Source organism: Quercus suber, unplaced genomic scaffold (genome assembly GCF_002906115.3).
Source record: "Quercus suber isolate HL8 unplaced genomic scaffold, Cork oak 2.0 scaffold_1026, whole genome shotgun sequence".
Classification (NCBI taxonomy): Eukaryota; Viridiplantae; Streptophyta; class Magnoliopsida; order Fagales; family Fagaceae; genus Quercus; species Quercus suber.
In genome coordinates this window covers 93,537-119,572 of record NW_027070437.1, presented here as the reverse complement: position 1 = coordinate 119,572, position 26,036 = coordinate 93,537, and the positions used below count along the sequence as shown (strand labels likewise).

Sequence of the window (26,036 nt, the reverse complement as noted above, 5' to 3'; positions counted from 1 at the left end):
AATGAGGTGCTTTTGTAAATTTGTATTTGAGAGAGAGAGAGAGAGAGAGAGAATTTCGTTTTTGTTTTCAGATAATAAATTAAGAGAGCCTTTTGTTTCTTATGAAAGAGCTTTTTGACTGTTGTCTTTTTTTGAATTGGGAGAGAGAAAGCTCCTGACTTTTGTCTCTTGTTTAACTGGGATTCAGTACCTTTCTTCTTGAGTCTACACTCTACACACGTTTGTCTCTATTCTAAGTGGGTTCAGTCAGGAACCTTGTAGAGTTGTCTATAAATCTATTGTTACAAATAAATAAACGATAGCTAATAGCTAGCTTCCTATGCTTATCTCTAAGCATCCTATGCAATATAGCCCTTTAAAGTCGGTAGGCACATTTTTTTAGTTGTTACCTTGTTGACAGTCAGACTTATGTGACTGCTATACCGAAACAAAAACACTAAGGACAAAAAACTTCAATGATTTATGGGATTGAGATTTGGCGCTTTGGCGTTTTCCCAATTCGTGCGTCAGCATTTTTTTAGTGGGTCTTATAAGTATTATTCACAAACTTACAAAAATCTGAAAAATATAGATTTTTAAGTAAATTGAGGTTTTACAATATTATTTATATATTTAAAAATTATTTTGTTACAGTATTTTTAATAATTAGTATTGATTTTGGGCCTGTGTGGCTTGAATTGCCAAGCCCAAATTTGGTCATCTTAGTTGACCAAATCCAAATTGTAGAAGGAATGCTCTTGCCGGCTTGCTAATAACACACACACACATATATATGTTGTTATGTACAGCACTAAATAGAGGAGTAGAGAATTCCTAAAAACCTAGCAGCAACAGCATAAGAAGAAGAATAGTATTTTCTTATCTTGTTGGTGAGAGAGAGTTAGAGTGTATTGGGATTTGGGTTTCTTGAGAGTGCTCTTGTGCATTATTATATCTCCCTATTTTATAGTGAAATTTCTCTGTCGTTGCCGTGGAGATAGGCAGTTTTCCGAACCACGCAAATTCTTGTATTCTTTGTGTGTACTTGTTATTTAATTTCCGCTTATTTACTGTTACTGATTTGAGTCCTGGGGTGCTATCTGCACAATAATAAGTTTTCAGTTTTAAGCAAATAAGTGGTATCTAAACACACCCTTGATAAAACTTTAATGATTCATGGGATTGAGAGTGCTCTTGTGCATTATTATATCTCCCTATTTTATAGTGAAATTTCTCTGTCGTTGCCGTGGAGATAGGCAGTTTGCTGAATCACGCAAATTCTTGTATTCTTTGTGTGTGCTTGTTATTTAATTTCCACTTATTTACTGTTACTGATTTGAGTCCTGGGGTGCTATCTGCACAATAATAAGTTTTCAGTTTTAAGCAAATAAGTGGTATCTAAACACATCCTTGATAAAACTTTAATGATTCATGGGATTGAGATTTGGTGCAATATAGGGACAAAAAAAATACCTGATTGATTTATTGGATTGAGATCACCATCCAAGCCACTAAAGTTATATTATTAATCGCAAAGACACCTTATAAAGAAAATAAATAAAAGATAATATTGCACAAAAAAAGAGAGGGAAATTCTTAGTTCACAGCCATCTCACTTGGGTTTGTAAATGAGATGATTGAGCTGAGTATTAATAATTCATACTTGTTCATTTAATTTGATTTCAAACACGAGCCAATTGAGCTCGAGCTTATCAACATAGATAACATGTACAAGGTTGATTTTATCTTCTTGTTGAATAAGCTCAATTTGTTCAAGAGCAAATTGATTAATTTATTCTTTTCTCAAATATTGTAAACAACATGACTATAATTTTTTTTTACCCATTTACAAATCTATACTAATAATTAATAATTAAATTTTAATGAAAGATATATTAATTGAGTTAATTAGATAAAATAATTATCATTTATGAAGTTATAAAAATAAGATTCACCAACCTTGTATTGCCTATGAAATGGAGTATTTATAATATCAATAAATCATAAATAATAAATTGATATCTTGTAAAATTATTTTCAATTTTACATGATATATATATATATATATATATATGTTATATATAATTAAAACTAACCTTATACTTATGAGTTTGTTCACAAACACATTAGTTCGAACTTTGCTCATTTAATATTTGAACCTCCCAAATCAAATGGTTTTCACAGATTGAAGATGCATCAAGTGACCTCTGATATTGGACTCCGTATCAAATAGCATGCATGAGAGACATGATCAATTATTCACTAGGTCCCAAAGGCTTATTAAGGTAATGGAGGTGATAAAGGTCATATGAGCTAATTGCGCGCATCACTCATAAATGTAAAGGATGATGGCCTATTAGATAATACATGATCAAATAAGCCTTTTTCCCACTAGAACCATTGGCGGTGGGAGGTTTGATGCATACACCTCATACAAGTGGCGGCTCCAGGAATTTTTTCCAAATATATTGTTGTTTAGTTGTTTCATTAATTTGTTTGTCTTTTATAAACTATAATTTATTATATTGTTGTTTCATTAATTATTAAATTATTAATTGTTGTTTAGCCTAACATAATTTAATTTGTTTGTCTTTTATAATGTATTGGTTAATTAAATTATTAATTATTGTTTAAATTATTAATAAACTATTGCAATAAATTATTAATTATTTTTAAAATTATTAATGTATTAGCCTAACATAATTATTAATTATTGTTTATTACACATCCCATGTGTTGATGTTACACTGTTTTTATTATTGTTTACCTGGCCCCATGTGCCCATCCACCCCCCACCCCACTCAACAGACAAGCACAAACCTGATAATTGATACACCCAATCATAAGAGCTAGCTGCCAAAAAATTTCACAATCACAAATCACAATACACATTACACTAAAAGACAATTAATATCTCACCAACACTAACACACACCAACACCAACAAATAAGATAAAGCCAAATTCAAAAAGTCAAAAACAAGCAAAATAATAATAAAGTTAAAGATTCGACCAACCAATCACAAACTCACAGTTCAAAAGAGAGATTTAGACTCTTAAAGAATAAAGAGAGAGAAAGACTCTTATTCATTATTTCATTTCATAGTTTTCATTTAAGTAATTTAGATAAAGAGAGAGTGAGAGAGTGAGAGACTGAGAGAGTCAAAGAGAAAAAGAGAGAGAAATACCTTGAGGGAGGGCGCACCGGAGCAGGGAGGCCTAAAGGCTGAGGCAATAATGAGCGATCTCCGATGAGGGGCGAGCAAGCTGAGGCGTTGCTCTGTCTTTAGGTTTGCTTTAAGCCCTTAGTGATTTCTGATTTAGTGATTTGCAATATATTGGGTTTTTTTTTTTTTTTTTTTTTTTTTTTTTTTTGAGAATCCGTGGGTTTGCTACTTTTATAATCGGTTGGGCTTACTGTGGGCTTGGCTTTGTTAAATTTTTTTTTTCTTGAAACTAGAACAAATAATTTTTTTTAAAAATAAATTTGAGGGTATTCCTAATTTTGATTGAGGGTGCCACTTCCTCATACACATGAGACATTCTCTACAATAGGACATAGACTATTCTTGATGGAGATCTTGATAAGGACAAATCATCACCAGAATCTTCTAGACCCTTCTTGAAGATTACCACAACACAGGAGAACAACCCATAATAGCTCTAAGAACACCATTGTGTAATAAGATTTGCAGAGAATTATGTTTCAAGTTGCTAAATATAGAATGCGGTATCTTAGGGCACTTGTAAAACCTTTTAGAAAGTAGTACTTCTAATGAAATACAGTATAAAGTATTCAACCTGCTCATTTTTGGGGTTTTAACTTTTAAGGGTTAGTTCTAGCTTTTTTAGAATTTTTTTTTTATTTAAGAATTTTTAGGATTTGATCAAATTCTATATCTAGAATTGTCAGCATTATAAATTAGGGTAGGTTTTAGAGGTTCTTTTTTTGACAAGTTGGGACCTGTGATGTGAAGTTCATACATTTGCACCTACCATTTTGACCAAAACTTTCGACCTTCATAAATGGCTTTGCCAAACTTTTGACCGTTCTTTTGGCTTTCTCTTCCTTGCATAAAATAAGCACAAGCCAAACCGTTACCCTTGCATGAAAACCTATTAGGACCATTCTAGGATTTTTTTATTTATTTTATTTAATTTATTTTTGATAGTTATAATGGGGTGGAAGAATTTGAACTTGAACATCTTTATTGGAAACACCAAGTTGAGCTATTAACATTTCTATTGAAAACACCAAGTTAAGCTATAAATTATGCAAGTATTAATTTTAGGGAAATGCTAACGATTGTCCTTAGGGCATTGGTTAATAATTCATTTAAAAAAAGTTTTTATAAAAAAAGAAAAAAAACAATTAATATTTTAACAGTTTTTTTCATTTCCCATAAAAGTTGTATTAAAATTTTCCTAAAATAGATTGTTAACTAATGTCCTTAAGGCACTCATTAGCATAACCCTTAATTTTATATTCCTTCGATAATTGTCATGCCTTGGTGGCGGACCTCTAGTATGTCCTGCTACGATTCATAGATTAAAAATTCAAAATTCAACTAAGTTCGGAGTGGTGTAAAAAAACAAACCCTCGTTAGGGCAGTTTACCAGCACAATCACTAGAAAGAAGTCTTCGTTAGGGAAAATTACACTTTACTACCCTAAACTATGCACTATATTACACTTTGCATCCTAAACTATCACACTTATCACACTTTGCACCCCGGTGTTATTTTTGTTGTTATATTTAACAGAATATTGTTGCATGTGAGAAGCACGTACTTCTTACTTAGGTGGAACAAAGTTAAAAGACTAAAACACTATTATTCAAAATCAATTAAAACAAAACCCGAATTTTTCCACATCTCCCTCTGTCTCACGTGTCTGCCATCCTCTTCCCCATATTCATAAAATACAATGTAATACTTTTTAATTCCATCAATGACGAAATGGTATAAAAGAAGTTAAAATAGCAAATCCTAAATGGCACAGCAAACAGGAACTATGCCTCATTAGCCGTGCTCACCATCAATTCATAGAGCTTCCCATCGCGAGATGCATCACCACCAGCTAGAGTTGCGGAAAAACTGACGTATTTGTGTCCAATTTATCAGTTGTTGTACAGACTAGTCTTCCCTTACCAGGGATTTTTAATTATTTTAATAACTTGAAAGCTATAGATAGTATAAGAAATACAGGAAGGTGGATGGGGTAATGCGAATGAATTCTGCTATGGAATTAGAGAGGTAAATTTAAATATTTTGAAATTGAATCTGGGGAAGAGAATGGTAGACACGTGAGACAGGGAGATGCAAAAAAATTTGGGTCTTGTTTAAATTGATTTTGAAGAAGGATGTTTCAGTCTTTTAATTTTATTCCACCTAAGCAAGAAACATGTGCTTGTCACATGTTGTAAGATTCTGTTAAATATAATAGCAAAAATAACATTGGAGTGTAAAGTGTGATAAGCGTGATAGTTTAAGGTGCAAAGTATGCAGTCAAATATTTTATGGTGCAAAATGTAACATAGTGCATAGTTCAGGGTAGTAAAGTGTAATTTCTCTCATAGTTATTTAGCAAGAAATCACGTTCATAAAGCACTAAAAGGCCACTACCACACAAATGACAGGCTCCTCTTTCTTGTACTATGCCCATATAGATCAAGAACTTTCATTTGGATGTACCACTTTTTCTCTACTATTCTCAGAACACATCAGAGTTGTGATAAAATTGTGACACAAAAAGATATGCTCCTAAATTTTTTTTTTCTCTTAATAAGATATTCGATTAGGGAAAATCTATTGCACATACCATACATTGTGTGCAAACACACACCGCCCAAAACAACTTTAAAGTCACCTGTATAAGGTATTTGCACATAGTATATGCAAGAAACACTGTCCTTGAAAAGCTACCGATACTTATTTCAGCATGACACCCAGAGAGATTGTGCTCAATATATGTATAAAAGTATATTAATGCTCTGATTTTTTTTTTTTTTTCATTTTCATTTTTCTTTTATTCCTCAACAAGCTCTGATGTTAAAAGAAAAAATGTCAAGTGACAACCATGCATACAGGTGCAATGCTTGACATGGAAGGAAGAAATTATAGAGTAGGAAGTGGAAATAATTGTGTGTATAGCTTTGCCATTATTAATATAACACAGAACAAATTGCAATATAAAAATAGAACACCATCCTCGTTTTAAGTCCTCAAATCATTATGTAGAAAACATACTCTCATGCCACTGATATCTGACTTTACAATATTTTAGTTTTACACACAAATTCCAGCTAGCTGTAATTTTTACTCAAGTAAAACAAATAATTCATCCTAGAAAATCATGTAGCTGTATATAGATTTCTCACAGGTTTCATTTACTAGGAAGTACTGTACTCGTCAAGCATGCATTGAGGATATACCCTTCTTAATGGAACATAACTTGGCTATCATCTCCTTTGGAAGTTGAAGGATTTTATTGCAAAAGCAAAAATGGCTGCGAAAAACACGCTGAAACCCACCACCATAATCGCAGATATACCCAAGAAATCATGCCTATACCCAAAAACACTATTGAGTAACTGCCTTACAGGTACCAAGTGAGTTCCATCTGATAGCTTCAAGAGTTTATTGTCATCACCATATTGTGAAGTAAGGAGGCCATATAGAGACCAGGCTATAGGGTTTGCCCAATAATACCATCTCCACCATATTGGGATTCTCTGAAAAGAAGTGGAACATGTTATGAAATGTAGCTAGAAAGACAAAAAAAATCACAAAGAATGAATTAAAGGGAAGAAGTGAGTGTTTAGTTGTGTGGAGATAAGGGTTTTTTATTATTATTTATTTATAATTTATTTACAATGTTGCTCTACAGCCACCTTATTCAAATTAGAAGAAGATGATCGTAAGAATTAGGGACGAGCTCAAAAAATCGGTAGTTCAAATATTTTTTGGGTTGGAGGGACCACAATTCGACTCCTTACAACTGCTCTAAAAATAGGTTCACAAGGTATGATTTTGAATGCCATAAAAGACTGGAGTGCGTCTTCCTCATCACCAATTGGTTTTATGGTGTAATGACATAGCTCACGGTCTTTCATACTGGATTTTGGCCCACAAATCAGCCAATCCAATTTAATCTGACTCACATGTTTTGGAGGTCTAAAATCCTGATGTATTCCTTCATACCAGAAACTGGTGCTCAATACACCATCTTTATATCTCTAAGAACTAAACAAAGAACCATGCAATAATTTTAGTGAGTAACTAGGTGATAATTAACATTTCCCACTGATCAAAATATTAATAGGAGACATATCATGGCATGCAGGTCTGATTTAGCCAACTCAGATACTAAAGAAGCAAGAAATTTTTTAATTCATTACCTTGTGAGGAATCATAAAGCCACTGAAAAGGTTCCATAGCATATAAAATGGAGCAGCAATGATGGCAGCCACATTATGATTTGGTGTGACAGCAGTTGTCATCATCCCATAAAAGGTGAAGTACATCATAGTAAAATACATAAAGAATATGTACCACATAAATTTCAACACAGTCCACTCAAATGCAGCCATGGAGTAGAAAATTGTGCAGTAGATGATTGCCTGTGCAAATACATAGGGGAACTCAATAACAACCTGCACAGGGGATTGAAGATGGTTAACTTTAAGCAAAGCCAGTGTTTTGCAGCAAGAAGTGGAATAAGAAAAAAAAAAAAAAAAAAAAAAAATTTAAGCAAAGCCAGTGTTTTGCAGCAAGAAGTGGAATAAGAAAAAAAAAAAAAAAAAAAAAAAAGCAGAATTAAGGAAAACCTGAGCAATAGCAAATGGTAAAGCTGAATACATTCCTGCAGCCCTCTCTCGATATGAAACAAATCTCTCAATAGAAACAACAGGTTGAACAGCAGTAGCATTGGTGATTCCAACGAAAAGGACGGCTGCATACATTGAACCCATGGCATTAAATAAATCCTGCTGGGTCTCCCTGTGCAAAAACGAAAGTGTCAGAGATTCTGATGGTACAGACTGACATTTAGATCCAATATTCTTCAGGAAAAAATGGGAAATAAAAACAATAATGATACATAGGATTTGGTGTACTATGATTAAAAGGAAAAAGTGCTTTGTGCTCCACTTTTGATTAGTGTTTTGAGTCTTTTGACACTCAATTATCAGTTCACAGAGCGTTTACGACAGAATTAGAGTGTGAAAAGCACTATCCAATTTAAGATCAACCAATCCAATCTAATCTCATCTTAGAGTTGGCCATTTCTACTCTTAGATCACAAGCTTCCATCAAAATGCTTCTTTGCATAGATTTGACTGCGTTCTGTTTTGCCGTCCTCCTGGTTCTTGCTGTACCTTTATTCAAACCATATCAAATCTTGATGCAACCATTGATCTTATTGCTGCAAATAAACCATCTTAACTTTTAATAAATCTTGTTCTCAGTTGCTGCTACCTAAAGAGCCTTATGGTTTATTAATGGTCAACTACCATTGGATCCACAGATGAGAAACACACTGTACATGTTCATGGCATTGGTACGAGCAATCTGCCACTATAGGGACCAGGTAGCATCCTCATTGGACAACTTCCAAGTCACAAAAATGTGACACAACTTATTAATTGGGAGCATGTGATAAAGCAAATTGTGGTACTAATGCACTCAATTGTCGGGGACCAAAGTATCAAAAGAAGATTTCTGTGGATTGGATGATGGAAAAAACAGCAATTACTAGAGTTTAATGCAATTGTAGAGTTAAAAAAAATTAAAAATAAAGAAAAATTTAAAAGAAAACCTTTTAGCACCAAATCTCCAGCATATTGTTCCCAGCATCAATGAGATGATGACAGTATAGAAGAAGCGAACTGCAGTGTATTGTGGGTTTCGCCAATAAGAAAGATTTTGCTTCCAAAGACAAGCCAACAACTGGTAAAAGAGTGACTTTGAATACTTGGTGGGGAAGTTCAATTCCTTTGAATTACTATTTGGCTTGCTTAGGCTTTCAACCAACTCTCTATTAAGTCTGAAATGGAAGAAGACAGCCAAGCTAAATAAGAAAAGGGATAGTTCTCTCAAAAGCAAAATTAATAGGCAGAATTTATGGATGCTGCACATACAGAAATAAATTTGATTTTCGGTAAATTTCTGCAAAGTCCACTCCAAGACGATTCTCTTCAGCAGCAGAAGTAACCTCAAGCATCCATGTAGCAGGATTATATCCAGGCCTGATTTTTGGCACTCCTTCAACTGCCTGCAGAAGCAAATTTTTATAGCATAAAGATAACTGAGGACAGAATCATAACCACTTCAAGTAAGATGACATATTATAAGATATATGAACATGCATGACCGGACCTCAAAATATTTGATGAGCTCGCTAGACTTGGGGCCAAGTGGACCAGCATATATGAGCTCTCCTCCGCGCTTCAGAAACAAAAGCTGCATTGACAGATGAGAGCAGGGGAAGATCAATGAAGAGATCATAACAACATAGAAACAAATTATTATTCAATACTGTAATTATTCTGTCATGGGCATATCTTTGTGAGACAAGGAGAGTGCACCAGCTGGAACTGCTAAGGAGTTTTAATAAAAATATATACAAACTTAGAAGATATGTGTATACTTTTGTAGACTGTGATGCTAATGGTGAGAAGAAATTCTGATTGCTGGCATTTAATATTTCAGAAAAGACTAACTTGCAAAAGAAGCTGCGTAGCAAATATTTAAGAAAAATAAAAAATAAAAGGCACCTACCTCATCAAAGGATTCAAAAATGTCTATGCTAGGTTGATGGATTGTGCACACTATTGTTCGTCCAGTATTTACAATATTCCTTACAGTCCTCATCACAATGGCTGCAGCCCTTGCATCCAAACCTGATGTGGGCTCATCCATGAACACTATAGAAGGGTTGGCAACAAGTTCCACAGCAATCGTTAATCTTTTCCGCTGTTCTGTTGACAAACCATCAACTCCAGGTAGACCAACCAATGCCCCACTCAGTGGAGTGAGCTCTACAAGTTCCATCACCTCCTCAACAAAGGCCTGCAAAATACCCTACAGTAATCACAATGTGCCCAAGTCACACAAAAATTACAAAATAAAATTTATATTTACCCGTTGAATCTCCAAGGTAACATCTGATGGTAACCGAAGCCAAGCAGAGAACAGAAGTGATTCCAGAACAGTCAAGCAAGGGGAATGAATGTCAGTCTGCTCACAGTAACCAGAAATTCTTGCGAAAGTTTCCTGCCTTTTGGGATAACCAGAAATACATATGTTCCCTTCAATGACCCCACCAGTTTTTCTACCAGCTAATACATCCATGAGGGTGGTTTTCCCAGCACCACTGACTCCAACCAATGCTGTAAGGACACCAGGCCTAAATGCTCCAGTAACATTAACCAACAACTGCAATCTATCTTCCACTATTCCTTGTTGCTTCAATTCCTGAAGTGACAGTTTGATCAGAAAATTGAGTAGTCGTTTTTCCCCAAAATGACATAAAGGAATGGAGTTATATACCCACCACAGGGACATCCACATAGTAATTCATATTGCCGAAAGTCATAGAGAGTGGTTGGAATGGGAGAACCATGCCTTTCTGCTTAAAATGTTTTGCTGCCAAAAATTTAATGCCAAATTAAACATTTGGTTGGACTTTGATATAGTAACTGAAAAATAATTATGGAAAGAAAGTCAATACAATATGTATTCTACATACCACTCCCTGACTGCTGCAAGTAGTACCTCAGCTCAACAATAGTAGGTTCGCCTTTCCTTCCCCTCTCTCTCTCCTGCAGCTCTTCCTTAGAGACCACACCTTGTTGCTTACCTAAAGCTGTAGGCATATGAAAGAATGAACTTGATTAGCCTTTATTTCATGTTTACTCTTGTTTGGCAATATAAGGTACCAGAAGGAAATTATTGGTAAACTTTTTTAGTAGAAAGAAATGACTTACGGTTAAGGTAAGCTAGAAATAATGTGAACAGCATGTTGAGTAAAACTGTGTATCCAATCATAGCACCAACACCAATCCAATACCAGTAGCTCTCTGGAAATAAACTGTGTGCTCTTAGTAATGCGTCACCCAACCGAGAGTTCGAGTTGTTCTCAACTCTCTACATAAATAACGTAACAAACAATTATAAGTTTCAAGATAGAAGCAATCTGCTAGAACAGTAACTCAACTTAAAGGTATGACTTGTAAATTGCTCCTATTACGCTACAGAAGATTTTACAGACAACTTGGTAGTTGGTATAGGCAAAATTTCTTACAACATCTTAATATAACCTTCACCCGGTAAGACTAAAGGACGTTAATTATGTTGTTGATTATTAACTAACAAAACTCAGTTGAAAGGATAACACATCAGATGCATCTTAACTCGGCCTGAACATCCTTTAGTGATAGTGCTGTTTGTTTTAACTGTCTCCATATTATGTCATCATATCCTCACCAGAATAGAAAAATCCCAAAATGTCACATAATACACACACACACACACACACACATCTATATATTACTAAAAGCTGAAGCGTAGTGTTTAATGTTGCTACACTCACATTGAGCCATATCATCAGCTACGTCATCATTTTTTATTTCCAATTTTTGTTATATATATTTCTTAAACATTTTCTCATTTAAAATGACTTAAAAACTCCATTATTGAAAAATTTAAATATCTTTGAACCATTATTTTTATTATTAATTTTTCAAAACTCTCCCTCCCTTTTACCTCTTCATCTCCCCACTACTTTCTTCCTTAATATCATTCTTTTTCTACCTTTTTGTTTGCCTTTATTTTGACTCTTCTTATTCTCAACATCTTACTATAATTTTGACTCTTCTTATTCTCAACATCTTACTATAAATTTGACATTTCTCTTTTCATTCTATGCATAGTTTTCTACACAAAAAAGGTTACCTCTCTCTCTCTCTCTCTCAATTTGTTTTTCATTTTTTGTTTGATTTTTTTTTTTATATTTTATTTTCATTGCATCAATCCTTTAGGTTGATGAATTTTTGTGTTAATCAGAATTCTATTTTGGGTTCATGCAATTTAGTTTTGTATTTTAAGATGTTATCTTTTATATTCTATTTGATTAAATATTATCCTATTGCATTATACATATAGTACTATATAATAATATAATGTTATTATATTACATAGAATAACTTGGATAATTTGATGTTTATTGCTATATAGTTTATTTTTACTCTTTTTTTCTCTTAGCTTATTTTATTCAACATTTGAATCCAGTTACATCCTCCATACTATTAAATTATGCGGCACAAATCAAGAAAATGGCTAGACACAAACCTGCCTTCCTTTACCATACATTAGGGGAATCAATATATTTGTGTGATAAAGGGTCATATAATTTAGATAGCACCCTTTGAATGTGTCTAGGCCCATATATTATGTATCATCTTTAAAGGATGCCAACAATATTGATCTTATGGGAAAAGTTACATAAAATATTGAGAAAAAAAATGTTTATATTACAATCTACTAAAAATGTTTTTTCTATATTTCATATCACTGACGTGTTTTACAACTATAAAAAAAAAAAAAAAAAAAAAAAAAAAGCAGAATTAAGGAAAACCTGAGCAATAGCAAATGGTAAAGCTGAATACATTCCTGCAGCCCTCTCTCGATATGAAACAAATCTCTCAATAGAAACAACAGGTTGAACAGCAGTAGCATTGGTGATTCCAACGAAAAGGACGGCTGCATACATTGAACCCATGGCATTAAATAAATCCTGCTGGGTCTCCCTGTGCAAAAACGAAAGTGTCAGAGATTCTGATGGTACAGACTGACATTTAGATCCAATATTCTTCAGGAAAAAATGGGAAATAAAAACAATAATGATACATAGGATTTGGTGTACTATGATTAAAAGGAAAAAGTGCTTTGTGCTCCACTTTTGATTAGTGTTTTGAGTCTTTTGACACTCAATTATCAGTTCACAGAGCGTTTACGACAGAATTAGAGTGTGAAAAGCACTATCCAATTTAAGATCAACCAATCCAATCTAATCTCATCTTAGAGTTGGCCATTTCTACTCTTAGATCACAAGCTTCCATCAAAATGCTTCTTTGCATAGCTTTGACTGCGTTCTGTTTTGCCGTCCTCTTGGTTCTTGCTGTACCTTTATTCAAACCATATCAAATCTTGATGCAACCATTGATCTTATTGCTGCAAATAAACCATCTTAACTTTTAATAAATCTTGTTCTCAGTTGCTGCTACCTAAAGAGCCTTATGGTTTATTAATGGTCAACTACCATTGGATCCACAGATGAGAAACACACTGTACATGTTCATGGCATTGGTACGAGCAATCTGCCACTAAAGGGACCAGGTAGCATCCTCATTGGACAACTTCCAAGTCACAAAAATGTGACACAACTTATTAATTGGGAGCATGTGATAAAGCAAATTGTGGTACTAATGCACTCAATTGTCGGGGACCAAAGTATCAAAAGAAGATTTCTGTGGATTGGATGATGGAAAAAACAGCAATTACTAGAGTTTAATGCAATTGTAGAGTTAAAAAAAATTAAAAATAAAGAAAAATTTAAAAGAAAACCTTTTAGCACCAAATCTCCAGCATATTGTTCCCAGCATCAATGAGATGATGACAGTATAGAAGAAGCGAACTGCAGTGTATTGTGGGTTTCGCCAATAAGAAAGATTTTGCTTCCAAAGACAAGCCAACAACTGGTAAAAGAGTGACTTTGAATACTTGGTGGGGAAGTTCAATTCCTTTGAATTACTATTTGGCTTGCTTAGGCTTTCAACCAACTCTCTATTAAGTCTGAAATGGAAGAAGACAGCCAAGCTAAATAAGAAAAGGGATAGTTCTCTCAAAAGCAAAATTAATAGGCAGAATTTATGGATGCTGCACATACAGAAATAAATTTGATTTTCGGTAAATTTCTGCAAAGTCCACTCCAAGACGATTCTCTTCAGCAGCAGAAGTAACCTCAAGCATCCATGTAGCAGGATTATATCCAGGCCTGATTTTTGGCACTCCTTCAACTGCCTGCAGAAGCAAATTTTTATAGCATAAAGATAACTGAGGACAGAATCATAACCACTTCAAGTAAGATGACATATTATAAGATATATGAACATGCATGACCGGACCTCAAAATATTTGATGAGCTCGCTAGACTTGGGGCCAAGTGGACCAGCATATATGAGCTCTCCTCCGCGCTTCAGAAACAAAAGCTGCATTGACAGATGAGAGCAGGGGAAGATCAATGAAGAGATCATAACAATATAGAAACAAATTATTATTCAATACTGTAATTATTCTGTCATGGGCATATCTTTGTGAGACAAGGAGAGTGCACCAGCTGGAACTGCTAAGGAGTTTTAATAAAAATATATACAAACTTAGAAGATATGTGTATACTTTTGTAGACTGTGATGCTAATGGTGAGAAGAAATTCTGATTGCTGGCATTTAATATTTCAGAAAAGACTAACTTGCAAAAGAAGCTGCGTAGCAAATATTTAAGAAAAATAAAAAATAAAAGGCACCTACCTCATCAAAGGATTCAAAAATGTCTATGCTAGGTTGATGGATTGTGCACACTATTGTTCGTCCAGTATTTACAATATTCCTTACAGTCCTCATCACAATGGCTGCAGCCCTTGCATCCAAACCTGATGTGGGCTCATCCATGAACACTATAGAAGGGTTGGCAACAAGTTCCACAGCAATCGTTAATCTTTTCCGCTGTTCTGTTGACAAACCATCAACTCCAGGTAGACCAACCAATGCCCCACTCAGTGGAGTGAGCTCTACAAGTTCCATCACCTCCTCAACAAAGGCCTGCAAAATACCCTACAGTAATCACAATGTGCCCAAGTCACACAAAAATTACAAAATAAAATTTATATTTACCCGTTGAATCTCCAAGGTAACATCTGATGGTAACCGAAGCCAAGCAGAGAACAGAAGTGATTCCAGAACAGTCAAGCAAGGGGAATGAATGTCAGTCTGCTCACAGTAACCAGAAATTCTTGCGAAAGTTTCCTGCCTTTTGGGATAACCAGAAATACATATGTTCCCTTCAATGACCCCACCAGTTTTTCTACCAGCTAATACATCCATGAGGGTGGTTTTCCCAGCACCACTGACTCCAACCAATGCTGTAAGGACACCAGGCCTAAATGCTCCAGTAACATTAACCAACAACTGCAATCTATCTTCCACTATTCCTTGTTGCTTCAATTCCTGAAGTGACAGTTTGATCAGAAAATTGAGTAGTCGTTTTTCCCCAAAATGACATAAAGGAATGGAGTTATATACCCACCACAGGGACATCCACATAGTAATTCATATTGCCGAAAGTCATAGAGAGTGGTTGGAATGGGAGAACCATGCCTTTCTGCTTAAAATGTTTTGCTGCCAAAAATTTAATGCCAAATTAAACATTTGGTTGGACTTTGATATAGTAACTGAAAAATAATTATGGAAAGAAAGTCAATACAATATGTATTCTACATACCACTCCCTGACTGCTGCAAGTAGTACCTCAGCTCAACAATAGTAGGTTCGCCTTTCCTTCTCCTCTCTCTCTCCTGCAGCTCTTCCTTAGAGACCACACCTTGTTGCTTACCTAAAGCTGTAGGCATATGAAAGAATGAACTTGATTAGCCTTTATTTCATGTTTACTCTTGTTTGGCAATATAAGGTACCAGAAGGAAATTATTGGTAAACTTTTTTAGTAGAAAGAAATGACTTACGGTTAAGGTAAGCTAGAAATAATGTGAACAGCATGTTGAGTAAAACTGTGTATCCAATCATAGCACCAACACCAATCCAATACCAGTAGCTCTCTGGAAATAAACTGTGTGCTCTTAGTAATGCGTCACCCAACCGAGAGTTCGAGTTGTTCTCAACTCTCTACATAAATAACGTAACAAACAATTATAAGTTTCAAGATAGAAGCAATCTGCTAGAACAGTAACTCAACTTAAAGGTATGACTTGTAAATTGCTCCTATTACGCTACAGAAGATTTTACAGACAACTTGGTAGTTGGTATAGGCAAAATTTCTTACAACATCTTAATATAACCTTCACCCGGTAAGACTAAAGGATGTTAATTATGTTGTTGATTATTAACTAACAAAACTCAGTTGAAAGGATAACACATCAGATGCATCTTAACTCGGCCTGAACATCCTTTAGTGATAGTGCTGTTTGTTTTAACTGTCTCCATATTATGTCATCATATCCTCACCAGAATAGAAAAATCCCAAAATGTCACATAATACACACACACACACACACACATACTAGTAAAACCCAAAGCTACCAATTGATATGGAATGTAAGATGATACATTGGTATTACCTTATCCCAGGAATGTCCAAGAAATTCATTGTCAGATGCTGCAATTTGAGCATACATCAAAGGAGAAAACCAGAATCCCCAGATCCACCAACTTGGTATATCATCTGTTACAATGTAACAAGAAAATGAATAAACATATGAAATGAAAAATAAAACATGCAAACAATGAAAGAATTTCTGTTTGACCTCTTGAAATGATGTACCCTCCAAGAGCCATGACAACCAGCATAGCAAATGATCCAAAGGTGTTGGCAACTATCATGTTCCTGCCCAAGGATCCCATAAGACGGAAGAGTCCTATTGACATTTGGTGTAGAAAGAAGTACAAAAAGAACTGCCGAAAAAACCTGCATATTCAAGAATTAATATAAAAATCCATCCAAAGACTACTGTCAGGATACATTTAGAACTTCATGAGAACATAAGATTTACCTAGTAATTGCAGGATCATATCCAATCACATAGTATGTGACTGCCACCCATAAACCAGCCTCTATGAGTGAAGTTGGAATACTTAAAACCCAAGAAGGAAGAGTATAAGCCCAGCTTGGATAGAAGTGCAAGTCCCTATGCTTGTAAATCACTGGAAGCTTGGCCACCAACATTGACACCTCGGTAAAGCCATTAAAAAGGATAATAACCATAGAAAAGTACAGTGCCCCAAGATATATCCCTCCATCATCAATCGTATCATGGTGCATTGTTGTCCGGAAAAACACACTCATTGTGATCAAAGCAACAAAAAAAAGCTGGAGAACAGTAAATAATACTTGCAAATCAGCACTAGAAATAATTCCTTCTTTCACGTAAATTACACATTCAAAACAAAATGGCATTGAGAGTGATAAAAATCTGTAAGTAATCCATTTAAGCTGCTTTGGTGATGAAAAAGTCAATATAAATCATGCTGACATATGATCAGAATGATTTGACAGACATAAATTTGGAATTTATTTGTAGTGATTGGCCAAGAAGAAGCCTAATTTTAGATAAATGACACAAAGCCAAACTAAATATTTTAAAATAAAAGTTGGAAGTTAAGTGGTTTATAACCTGCATTGGCTACAAAAAAATTAACAAAACTCAAGTTGACATATCACCAAAAACAATGCTGAATTCTAGGATATAAATTGAGATTTTGCCAACAATTAATAAGTTGTACCACCTGAATGAACTTGAAGACATAAATAAATGAATTTCGTTTCATGAGTAGCCTCTGCCAGTGAAAGTTGGTCCTGAGAAGTTCACGCCTTTTCACTCCATAGCGATATGTTGCCAAGGCTGCTGGATGATTATAGCGTTTATCAAAAGGAACAGCCAGTTCCTCAGACAAATTCTTCCCGGCAGGATATGAACGAAAAGCTTCAGCAAACTTTCCAGGAGGTATGTACCGGTAAGGGCCGCCCAGAACAGACCAGTACTGCTCTTGGTCCTTCTTCGATGTCACCTGTGTACAAAAATTTAACAAAGATACCACATAATAGAGCAGAAATCATTAATGATTGTCAAAAACAAAATAATAGAGCAGAAATTCACATCTCAAGCTCCTTACTACTTACTTCTTGCAAGAAGTCTGCCACATTCTTTCGCTCAGGGCAACTAAATCCCATAAATGTGAAAAAATCAAGAGCAGCATCACGAGATCCCTGGTATACAATCTGGCCCTCACACAAAAGTATAATGTCATCAAACAATTCGTACGTCTCAGGAGCTGGTTGGAGCAGAGAAATTACAGTGGTGGAATCAAGTGCACGAGTTGAATGCTTAAGATATTTGATTATTTGATAAGTAGTGGAACTATCAAGCCCATTTGATATTTCATCCATGAATAGCACTCTCGCAGGACCGACTAGTAATTCACCTGGAAATCCCATATATGCCCAATCAGCATAAATAAATACATTCAGTTTACTAGTATACCATAAGCAAAATAATACAGTGTATCACCTGTTGTAAGCCGCTTCTTTTGGCCCCCAGAGATTCCCTTGAGCATTTCATCTCCCACCAGTGTGTCAGCACAGATGTCCAACCCTAAAATCTTTGTCAGAATATATTAGTATTCAAGCATAATTTCTATCCCAGTGGCTTGTAGCACATCAACAAACCTACAAGAATTGAAACTCAAGCAAATCTGAATAAATGTCATTTCATGGCCCTTTTTCAAAGGGTCCTGCCTTCAATATTGGAACCTGTTAAAACCAGTTCTTTTCAATCTGCTTAGTCAAAACTAACACCTTTTTAATGCTCAAAAACAAGTTTTCCAAATAACAGGTCTTCAAAACGCCTATATTGTGAAACACATAACCTTGAATGTAGCAGAAACATCTCAAAATCATTTGAAATGAACAAACTAGTTGCCAAAGGTTTAGACATAGTGTTTGGTATTACTTCAAACTTGAAAAGAAATATAGAGACATGATTTTCCAAGAAAGATATAAATTAAATGAAAAAGGTAAAGAAAGAATGTGTGAACAATTCAAGAGTTCATTTGACAGCATGCAATACCAGGCTCTAGTCAAGAGTCACAAATAGCAGGGCTTTAGAAAAACCTAGCTCTAGAAACCTATGAACTAACCTTGCCTAGACCTAAGAAGAGTCCACAGCTTTGAAAATAGTGAAAAAAAAGAGGCTAATGATTCTTCTGACGAGGAATCTTTGGAAGATGACATGACATTGCTTGCCAAAAAGTTTTAGAAAATTTCTCAAACAAAGGGTGAAAATACTCCCAAATTGGCTAAAAAATCCCAATAGTGAATCCAGTGAGAATTCCTAAAATAGAAAAGACTCCAATTGTAAGAAAGCGAAAAGGCTTCAAGCTATCCAAATTTCATGACCATGAGTTCTCAGGTTTTGGACATGTTCATGCAGAATGTCCAAACTACAAGAAGTCCAAAGGAAAAGCCAGAAAGGTGACCCCAAGTGGTGAATCAGACAATGAAGAGTTTGATGATTGTATCAACAAGAATGTAAACTTCCTGGCCTTTGCTGGCTTTATAGGAAGTATAAATGAGTCCAGTGAGTATGACATGCTTGAACATAGCAAATCATCTCACAATGATTCGGGTGAAGAAGATGATCTTCAGATGGCCTATAATAAGCTTTTTAAGGAATACGCTAAATTGAAGAAAATTGTTAAGAAATCCCTTGAAAACTTAATAAGGTTGTGCATTGTGAAATTATTGATTGTCCCAAAAGTTTAAGCTGTTAGGAAATGGTGAGTTTAATAACTTAACCATAATTCTAACACTCCCCCACACTTGTGAGCCTAAATTTTCCCTTAATAAGTGGGGGCCCAACAAGTGGGAATTTAACATTTTAAATGAGACGTAGAGTGAAGACAGGGATCGAATAATTTAACATGCATAATAAATCCCTAGATGATGAACTTGATAAATAAAAAACTCTACCAAAAGAGTTCTCTAGTGAAAAACTTGATGAAATGCTTAAATCTCAGAGGCTTGAAATTAACAAGAGTGGTATTGGCTTTAACACTTCTCAAACTTCCTCTTCAGGAACCAACTTTATCAAAAAGCCACAAAATATAGATGACCAAGAAAAATGAACCAAAACCTATGAATGCTAAAAATCTTAATGAGTGTGCGTAATGTTTGCAAAACAAAATGCCACAATAGAAAAACTTGTCCATAGCTTAGGAAGGAGAAAACACCACCTCATGGTAAAAGTCTCATTTATTTGGATATCCTCAAACAATTTCAAGTAATAAGCATTAACTTGATGAATTTTGGAAAACAAGTATTGAACTTGTCATAATCTCAAATAATTTCAATTCCTTTCATAAACACTCCAATGTTCTTATCTCTTCACCTACAAAGCCAAAAATTTATGTTGTCTAGGTGAGTATAGATTCTTTGAAATAAGCATTCATTCACATTTTCCTTGCATGGATTGTATCCCATGCAATAGCATATCAGCCCTTGTATTAGAAAAGTTTAGTTAAAACTTTTCTGATTCAGCTTAGGTTCAAAGTTAATTTTTCAACTCTTAATCTCAGCCATTAAGAGCCATCTCAATCCATCCTTGCACTAATACTTCAATCTTTCAAGGGAAAAAATATTTTGAGTTTAATGCCTGATTCTTTTCTTTTGGGTTTTGGTGTGTTTTATTTTCAATTCGTGATTACTAAAAAAAATCCAATAACATTGAAATTTTTCAAAAAGAAAAAATAATTTTCTGATTTATGTTTTTCTTTGTCTTTTGTTTTGAAAGTCTTAAGGTATGTTGCATGAATATAAATATATCTTTTGACATAAAACAAACTTGACATTGTGATGAAACTTGGAAAGTATGTGTGCATACGTAGTGCATGAATATTTAAGAATAATGAAAATTTATATTATTAATGTGTAAAAGTCATGTATGCCCTAGAGTTCTATTTTATCAAATGTACACTTGTTTACTCTTAGTTAAACTCGGTAGTGGGTTAAGTGATGAGTTAAACATTCTTTGAAAACCATGAGCTTTTTAGTCAAGCATGATATGAATGATGAGATTATTGTTTTTGTTCACATAAGCTTTTTTTTAAAAAAAGATAGTGGAAATAATTACCTCTGATACAGTGCAAAGCCACTATAATATATGGATCATAGAAAGATGCCTATTTCAATAGTGTGAAAGCCGGTATATGAAGTAAAATAAGTGAATGTGGAGAAATAGGGTGGCCAAGAAAAATCTTAAGAAACAGAAAAAAATAAAAAAAAAATAAAAAAATAAAATAAAAGGATATATATATATGAAAAATCTTAAGAAACAGAAAAAAATAAAAAAAAAATAAAAAAATAAAATAAAAGGATATATATATATATAGAGAGAGAGAGAGAGAGAGAGAGAGAAGGAAAATGAAAAAGAAAGTGGAACCTAATTAAGATAAAATAAAAATGGTTGATTTGAAAACCTTATAATTTTTAATAATGTTTGATTTCATAACTTTTTCTACTTTTAAGATTGATTTGATTTCACAAGACACGTTAACATGTGAAATAAAAGAGAGAATATTATTATTCCATGTAAACTCTCATGCCTTTCAAGGAATTTTTTATTTATTTTCCCTATAAATGTTGTTCTACAGGTGTTTCGAAATTAGACTGGGCTTTCAGTTGGGGGAGATAGTGTTTTTGAAATCAGAATTCGTGTATTCATAAGGGGGAGGGAGGATTTAAGCTTGGTGGAGATATTATCTCAAATTCTGAACGAGAAAGTGACACTGATCTCCAGTTTAGAGGCCTTAGGGTATATTGGGATTGTATTGGGTAAGGGTTTCTTTGAGATTGGTATAAATTCATTCAGCTAAAGTATGGTTTTGTTACAGAATTGACAAAGGGAGAGATATGCTAGCTACTTATTGTGTCAAAACAAGTTCTTAGTTGTGTTCAACTAATTCGGTTGTATTAAGTCAAGTGAAGAAGATGCTCGAACAACTTCATTTCTCATCTGAAACTTGAGATTGCAATAATCAATAAAACTACTTGGTTGAAACCACATTTTGACTTACTTTTTGTCTATATAAAACCAACCCTTTTTATACAAATTCCTGAGGAGAAAGACCACCAAATGAGAGAACCTAACTCTGCTGAGCCAAACCTTCAGAAAACCCTTTCCCTTGAGCGTTCTTGTGAGTTCCTTCTAGAGGTTCTCTTTGAGAGTTTCTCATTCAAATAACATAGTTGCATACCCTTTATCAATGAGTTCATTAGCGTATCCATTTTAAGAGTTCTTTGGAGTACTCGAGTTCCAATGGTTGCAGATGGGCTTGTTTGGAAGAAATTTCATACAAGATTTCCAAAGTTCTGGGGCAACTGTAGTGGGAGGTGTACAGGTCATTTGTGGAAGTTGCATAGAGAGTCTATTTGCCAAGGTTTTGTAAGTTTAGGCTATTGCAACAGTTTTTCTATAGTGAAATTTCTTGTTGGTAGTTCACCAAAAAATTAAAAAAATTTCTTGTTGGTAGATTACCCTGGAGTAGTTTTTCTTTTGAAGAGTTCTTCAAAGACTTTCCACTCATCATCAAATTCTTGTGTTCTTTTATTGATTTGGATTGAGGTGATATACTTGGGTTTTTTTTTTTTTTTTCCTTTCTATGGCCATATCCATTTAATTGTTAACCCTAGACTTAAGCAACACTTAATCCATTAAATTATTAATTGGTCCTTCATGAAGTGAAAATAAATCAAATGAGTTTCTTAAATTCTGATGTTGTAATGACATCAGTTACATGCATCCAATGGTAACCAGCATCAAGAGAATACCTTTATAATGTACTCCACTACAAGGCTTGTCTCCTGTCCCCCAAGAGCTAACGACTGGAGAAAGAAATTATGTCAACAAAGATTCTTAGCAGTTATAAACTATCTGGCCAAAAAAAAAAAAAAAAAGGATGCCACAACAGACAAACATCTAACAAGTGCAAAGTACCTTCATGAATATATCAAGATCTTCATCAGGTATTATGCCAGCATTCTTTTCTCTTCTTGCAAGTTCAGTTAGCATATCTGAGCAGAAGTATATAGAAGTCAGCATCTAAATAAACGCAATTCATACACACAAATGGTAACCAAAGCTTACCATATTTGAACCCAACACCTTGACAGCGTCCTGCAAACTCAAGAGTTTCCCTAACAGTCATTTCGGCCACATGCCAATCCTGTTGGCTAACATAAGCAGCTGTCCTCTGAGGAACAAATTCATTCAGGCCATGTCCATTATATGTGATTCTACCTGACGTCTTCAGAGATGATCAAAGTATCAGTGGCAAAGAGGAGATGAAGAATCCAACAGGGAGATTAGTAGCAAAAAATTTCCATTTAATCAGCAAAGCGATCAAATGCGATCACTTAAATTAGAATAAATACATCTTTTATTTATTTATTTATTTATTTTTTTGAGAATTGATAAATACATCTTTTAAATTTCTCATAATACTGTGATTGTCAAATCCTAATGAACAAAGATGAGTGATGTGAACCAAACCCACAACATTGGACAAATCAATGCATCTTACTATATATTCTTTTATGAATATCCTTTTTTATCTATTTCATTCACCATCATTCTACTATTATTACTATTCACTATGGTAAAACAGATAAAAAGTACAGATAGGAAATGCATAAAACACAACAGCTTATGGCAATTAAATTAGTCCTCAAAATTGAGAAACCTGATAGATCTTTACTGCAGAGGGTCAGTATTAACATGACACTGCTACTCTTTTTACACTAGAACCAAAAGGCGTGATTACCAAGAAGTAAGGCACATACACATCATATTTAGGGTCATGAAAGTTGAACACGTTTCGGTACCTGCAAATCAGTTCCAAGGCGACCCGCAAGAGCCAACATTAGAGTTGTCTTTCCGGAGCTTGGAGGACCCAATAGCAATGTCAATCTACAAGATAACACAGCTCCTTATTAAACACAGACAAACTGAACAAACATTGAACAAATGGGTTCTGATCAAATCTCCAAAATTCACCTTGATGGTCTAACTAACCCACTAATACCGTCTAAAATTGTCAACTTGCTTCTCTGTCCCCAGTATATACGCAACTGCCTTAAAAATGCCTAAATTGACATTTTTAACAAAATGAATTGAAACACAATCAGAAATTGGGAAAAACTTGGGTCCTCATAAAATGATTATTCATCAAGTAAAATTCTACCTCAGCCATGTTAGTAACATAATTGGGAATTGTTGGCAGTGCTCTGCTTCCAAGGTGGACGAATGATTCAACTGTAAAATTCTGAAATCGAACCTCAATCTTTGGAAACTTCAAATGTACCCTGTAACACCAAATTTGGGAGAGAGGAATAAAAACCAAAAACTACTAAGTATCAACCACAATAAAATGTGCAATTTAAAAGAAACTTCAGCTTGAAGATAATACATACTCACAGGAAATGCACTAAGAAAAGCAATGGCACATCGACAAAGAAATCACAGTGAAACAAAGAGAAAAAACAAATTACTGATCCAAATTTCGAAATAATGCAGGATGGAAGTGAAACCAGAATTGAGAAATGGTAAAAGGCCAAATAATTCAGATCATACGCAAGAAAAAAAAAATTCAAATAGAAGAATAACCAAGCCATCAATACCAATCCTCTGTTCGTTGCTGAGAAACAGAGAATTTCAGTTTCCAAAAGATCAGAAACTTAACCTAGCATAATCCACACATTTTATTCAATTACGCTCAGTTAACTAAACAGAGCCATGCAACTTCAAACTTTCTTTTTCCTTCCCTCCATTTTCTCAGCAACCAAACAGAGCCAACTAGTACTATATAATTTCACACACACACACACAGCAAGTAAAACAGAGATACTAAAACGTCAAATTCAGCTTCCAAAAAGATCAGAAACTCAACCGATCATAATCCTCACAAATTGTTCAACTACACTCGGTTAACTAAACAGAGCCACACCACACACCACACACAACTCCAAACTTTTCTTTTCCTTTCCTACACTTCCTCCACAACCAAACACAGCCATTACACGAAATTTCTTAAGAGATAAAGAGAGAGAGAGAGAGAGAGAGAGAGAGAGAAAAAAAATTACGCGTCAAATCGGCTTCTCATGCGATTGAAGAATCGCTCGGGGTCGTCATCGACTGAGGTAACGAGTCGATCAAGCACGAGCTTCTGCTCCTGAGCTTGCAGCTCAGTGACCTCAATCTCCTTGTGATCTCCAACCATGTTCTTGAATATCCCTCTCCGTACGCGAGTGTAGGTAGGCAGCCTCTCCAGCGCGGCCCACCGGAGCTCCTCCTCGTCCTCTCCATCCTCCCTAAACGGCGCCGTCCTCGCAAACGCATTCTCCGCCGAGTTCCACATCCCGATCCAAATCAACCCCTCTCTCTCTCTCTCTCTCTCTCTCTCACACACACGCACACACAAACTTTTTCTAAAAAGTGAACACTAAAGAGTTTTTCTAACAATGCTAATATAGTAAGTAGGGTTTGAAAATGTGTGAAAAAAGATTGGCAGTTGAGAGTGGTGAGAGCACGAAATAGGAGAAATATCAGTGCTACTACTTTCTAGTAGTAATGGATCACATTGGTGGTTGAGCAATAGCATTAATGCCTCTTTCTCCGAATTTAAGTCTATGCGTTTGGTTTCACTGTTGAGCTCTCTATCTCTTTCTTTCTCTCTCTTTGAATGCTGTGGTGTGAGAGGTCTGTTCAAAGTGTGATACGGTTTGCATGCAGAGGCCAGAAGGGCTCATTTAATGGCCGCGGGAAAGACAAGTGTGGCGGGTGTGCTGCGAATGCGTACTCGCGCTCGTTTGAGTTATTTTAGTCACTCGCTTTAGCGGGTGTATCACGTGTTGAAAAAAGGGATTTCTGGTCGTTTAGATTAGTTAGTTGAGACTTGCGAGCATGTGAGTTTAATTCGACGGGAGTGGGCGACTGTGAGTGGACTTTACGGCGGTATTTGAATTGGAACGGCTTAAAAAAAAAAAAAAAAAAAGTTAACTGTTTTACTTGATTAGGTAATTGCAAAATTGTAGTTGAAGTAATTTTTACTTTTTATTTCCTGTTGATATGATTTCACAATAAATAGTAAAGAGAAGTATTACATTCACAATATTTTTATAATATTTTTACAACAAATTATAAATAATTAGTTGTTATTAG

The 26,036-nt window shown here is 34.8% G+C and overlaps 1 protein-coding gene across 1 annotated transcript; it reads right to left on the bottom strand.

The window, feature by feature from the left end:
- Positions 1-6,109: 6,109 nt before the first annotated feature.
- LOC112006106 (ABC transporter G family member 32) lies at positions 6,110-25,601 on the bottom strand. Its single transcript, XM_065768946.1, has 34 exons — positions 24,959-25,601; positions 24,061-24,181; positions 23,874-23,962; positions 23,702-23,786; positions 22,965-23,124; positions 22,815-22,891; positions 22,649-22,702; positions 18,333-18,423; positions 17,945-18,246; positions 17,551-17,832; positions 16,818-17,134; positions 16,572-16,732; positions 16,386-16,489; positions 15,774-15,933; positions 15,536-15,652; positions 15,341-15,432; positions 14,929-15,261; positions 14,566-14,856; positions 14,164-14,247; positions 13,926-14,059; positions 13,604-13,831; positions 12,568-12,786; positions 12,273-12,282; positions 10,966-11,125; positions 10,728-10,844; positions 10,533-10,624; positions 10,121-10,453; positions 9,758-10,048; positions 9,356-9,439; positions 9,118-9,251; positions 8,796-9,023; positions 7,807-7,978; positions 7,378-7,632; positions 6,110-6,711 (listed from the first exon to the last, which is right to left on the bottom strand). The coding sequence occupies exons 1-34, from the start codon at positions 25,231-25,233 to the stop codon at positions 6,439-6,441; spliced, it is 5,925 nt and encodes a 1,974-aa protein (XP_065625018.1). The 5' UTR covers positions 25,234-25,601; the 3' UTR covers positions 6,110-6,438.
- Positions 25,602-26,036: the final 435 nt, after the last annotated feature.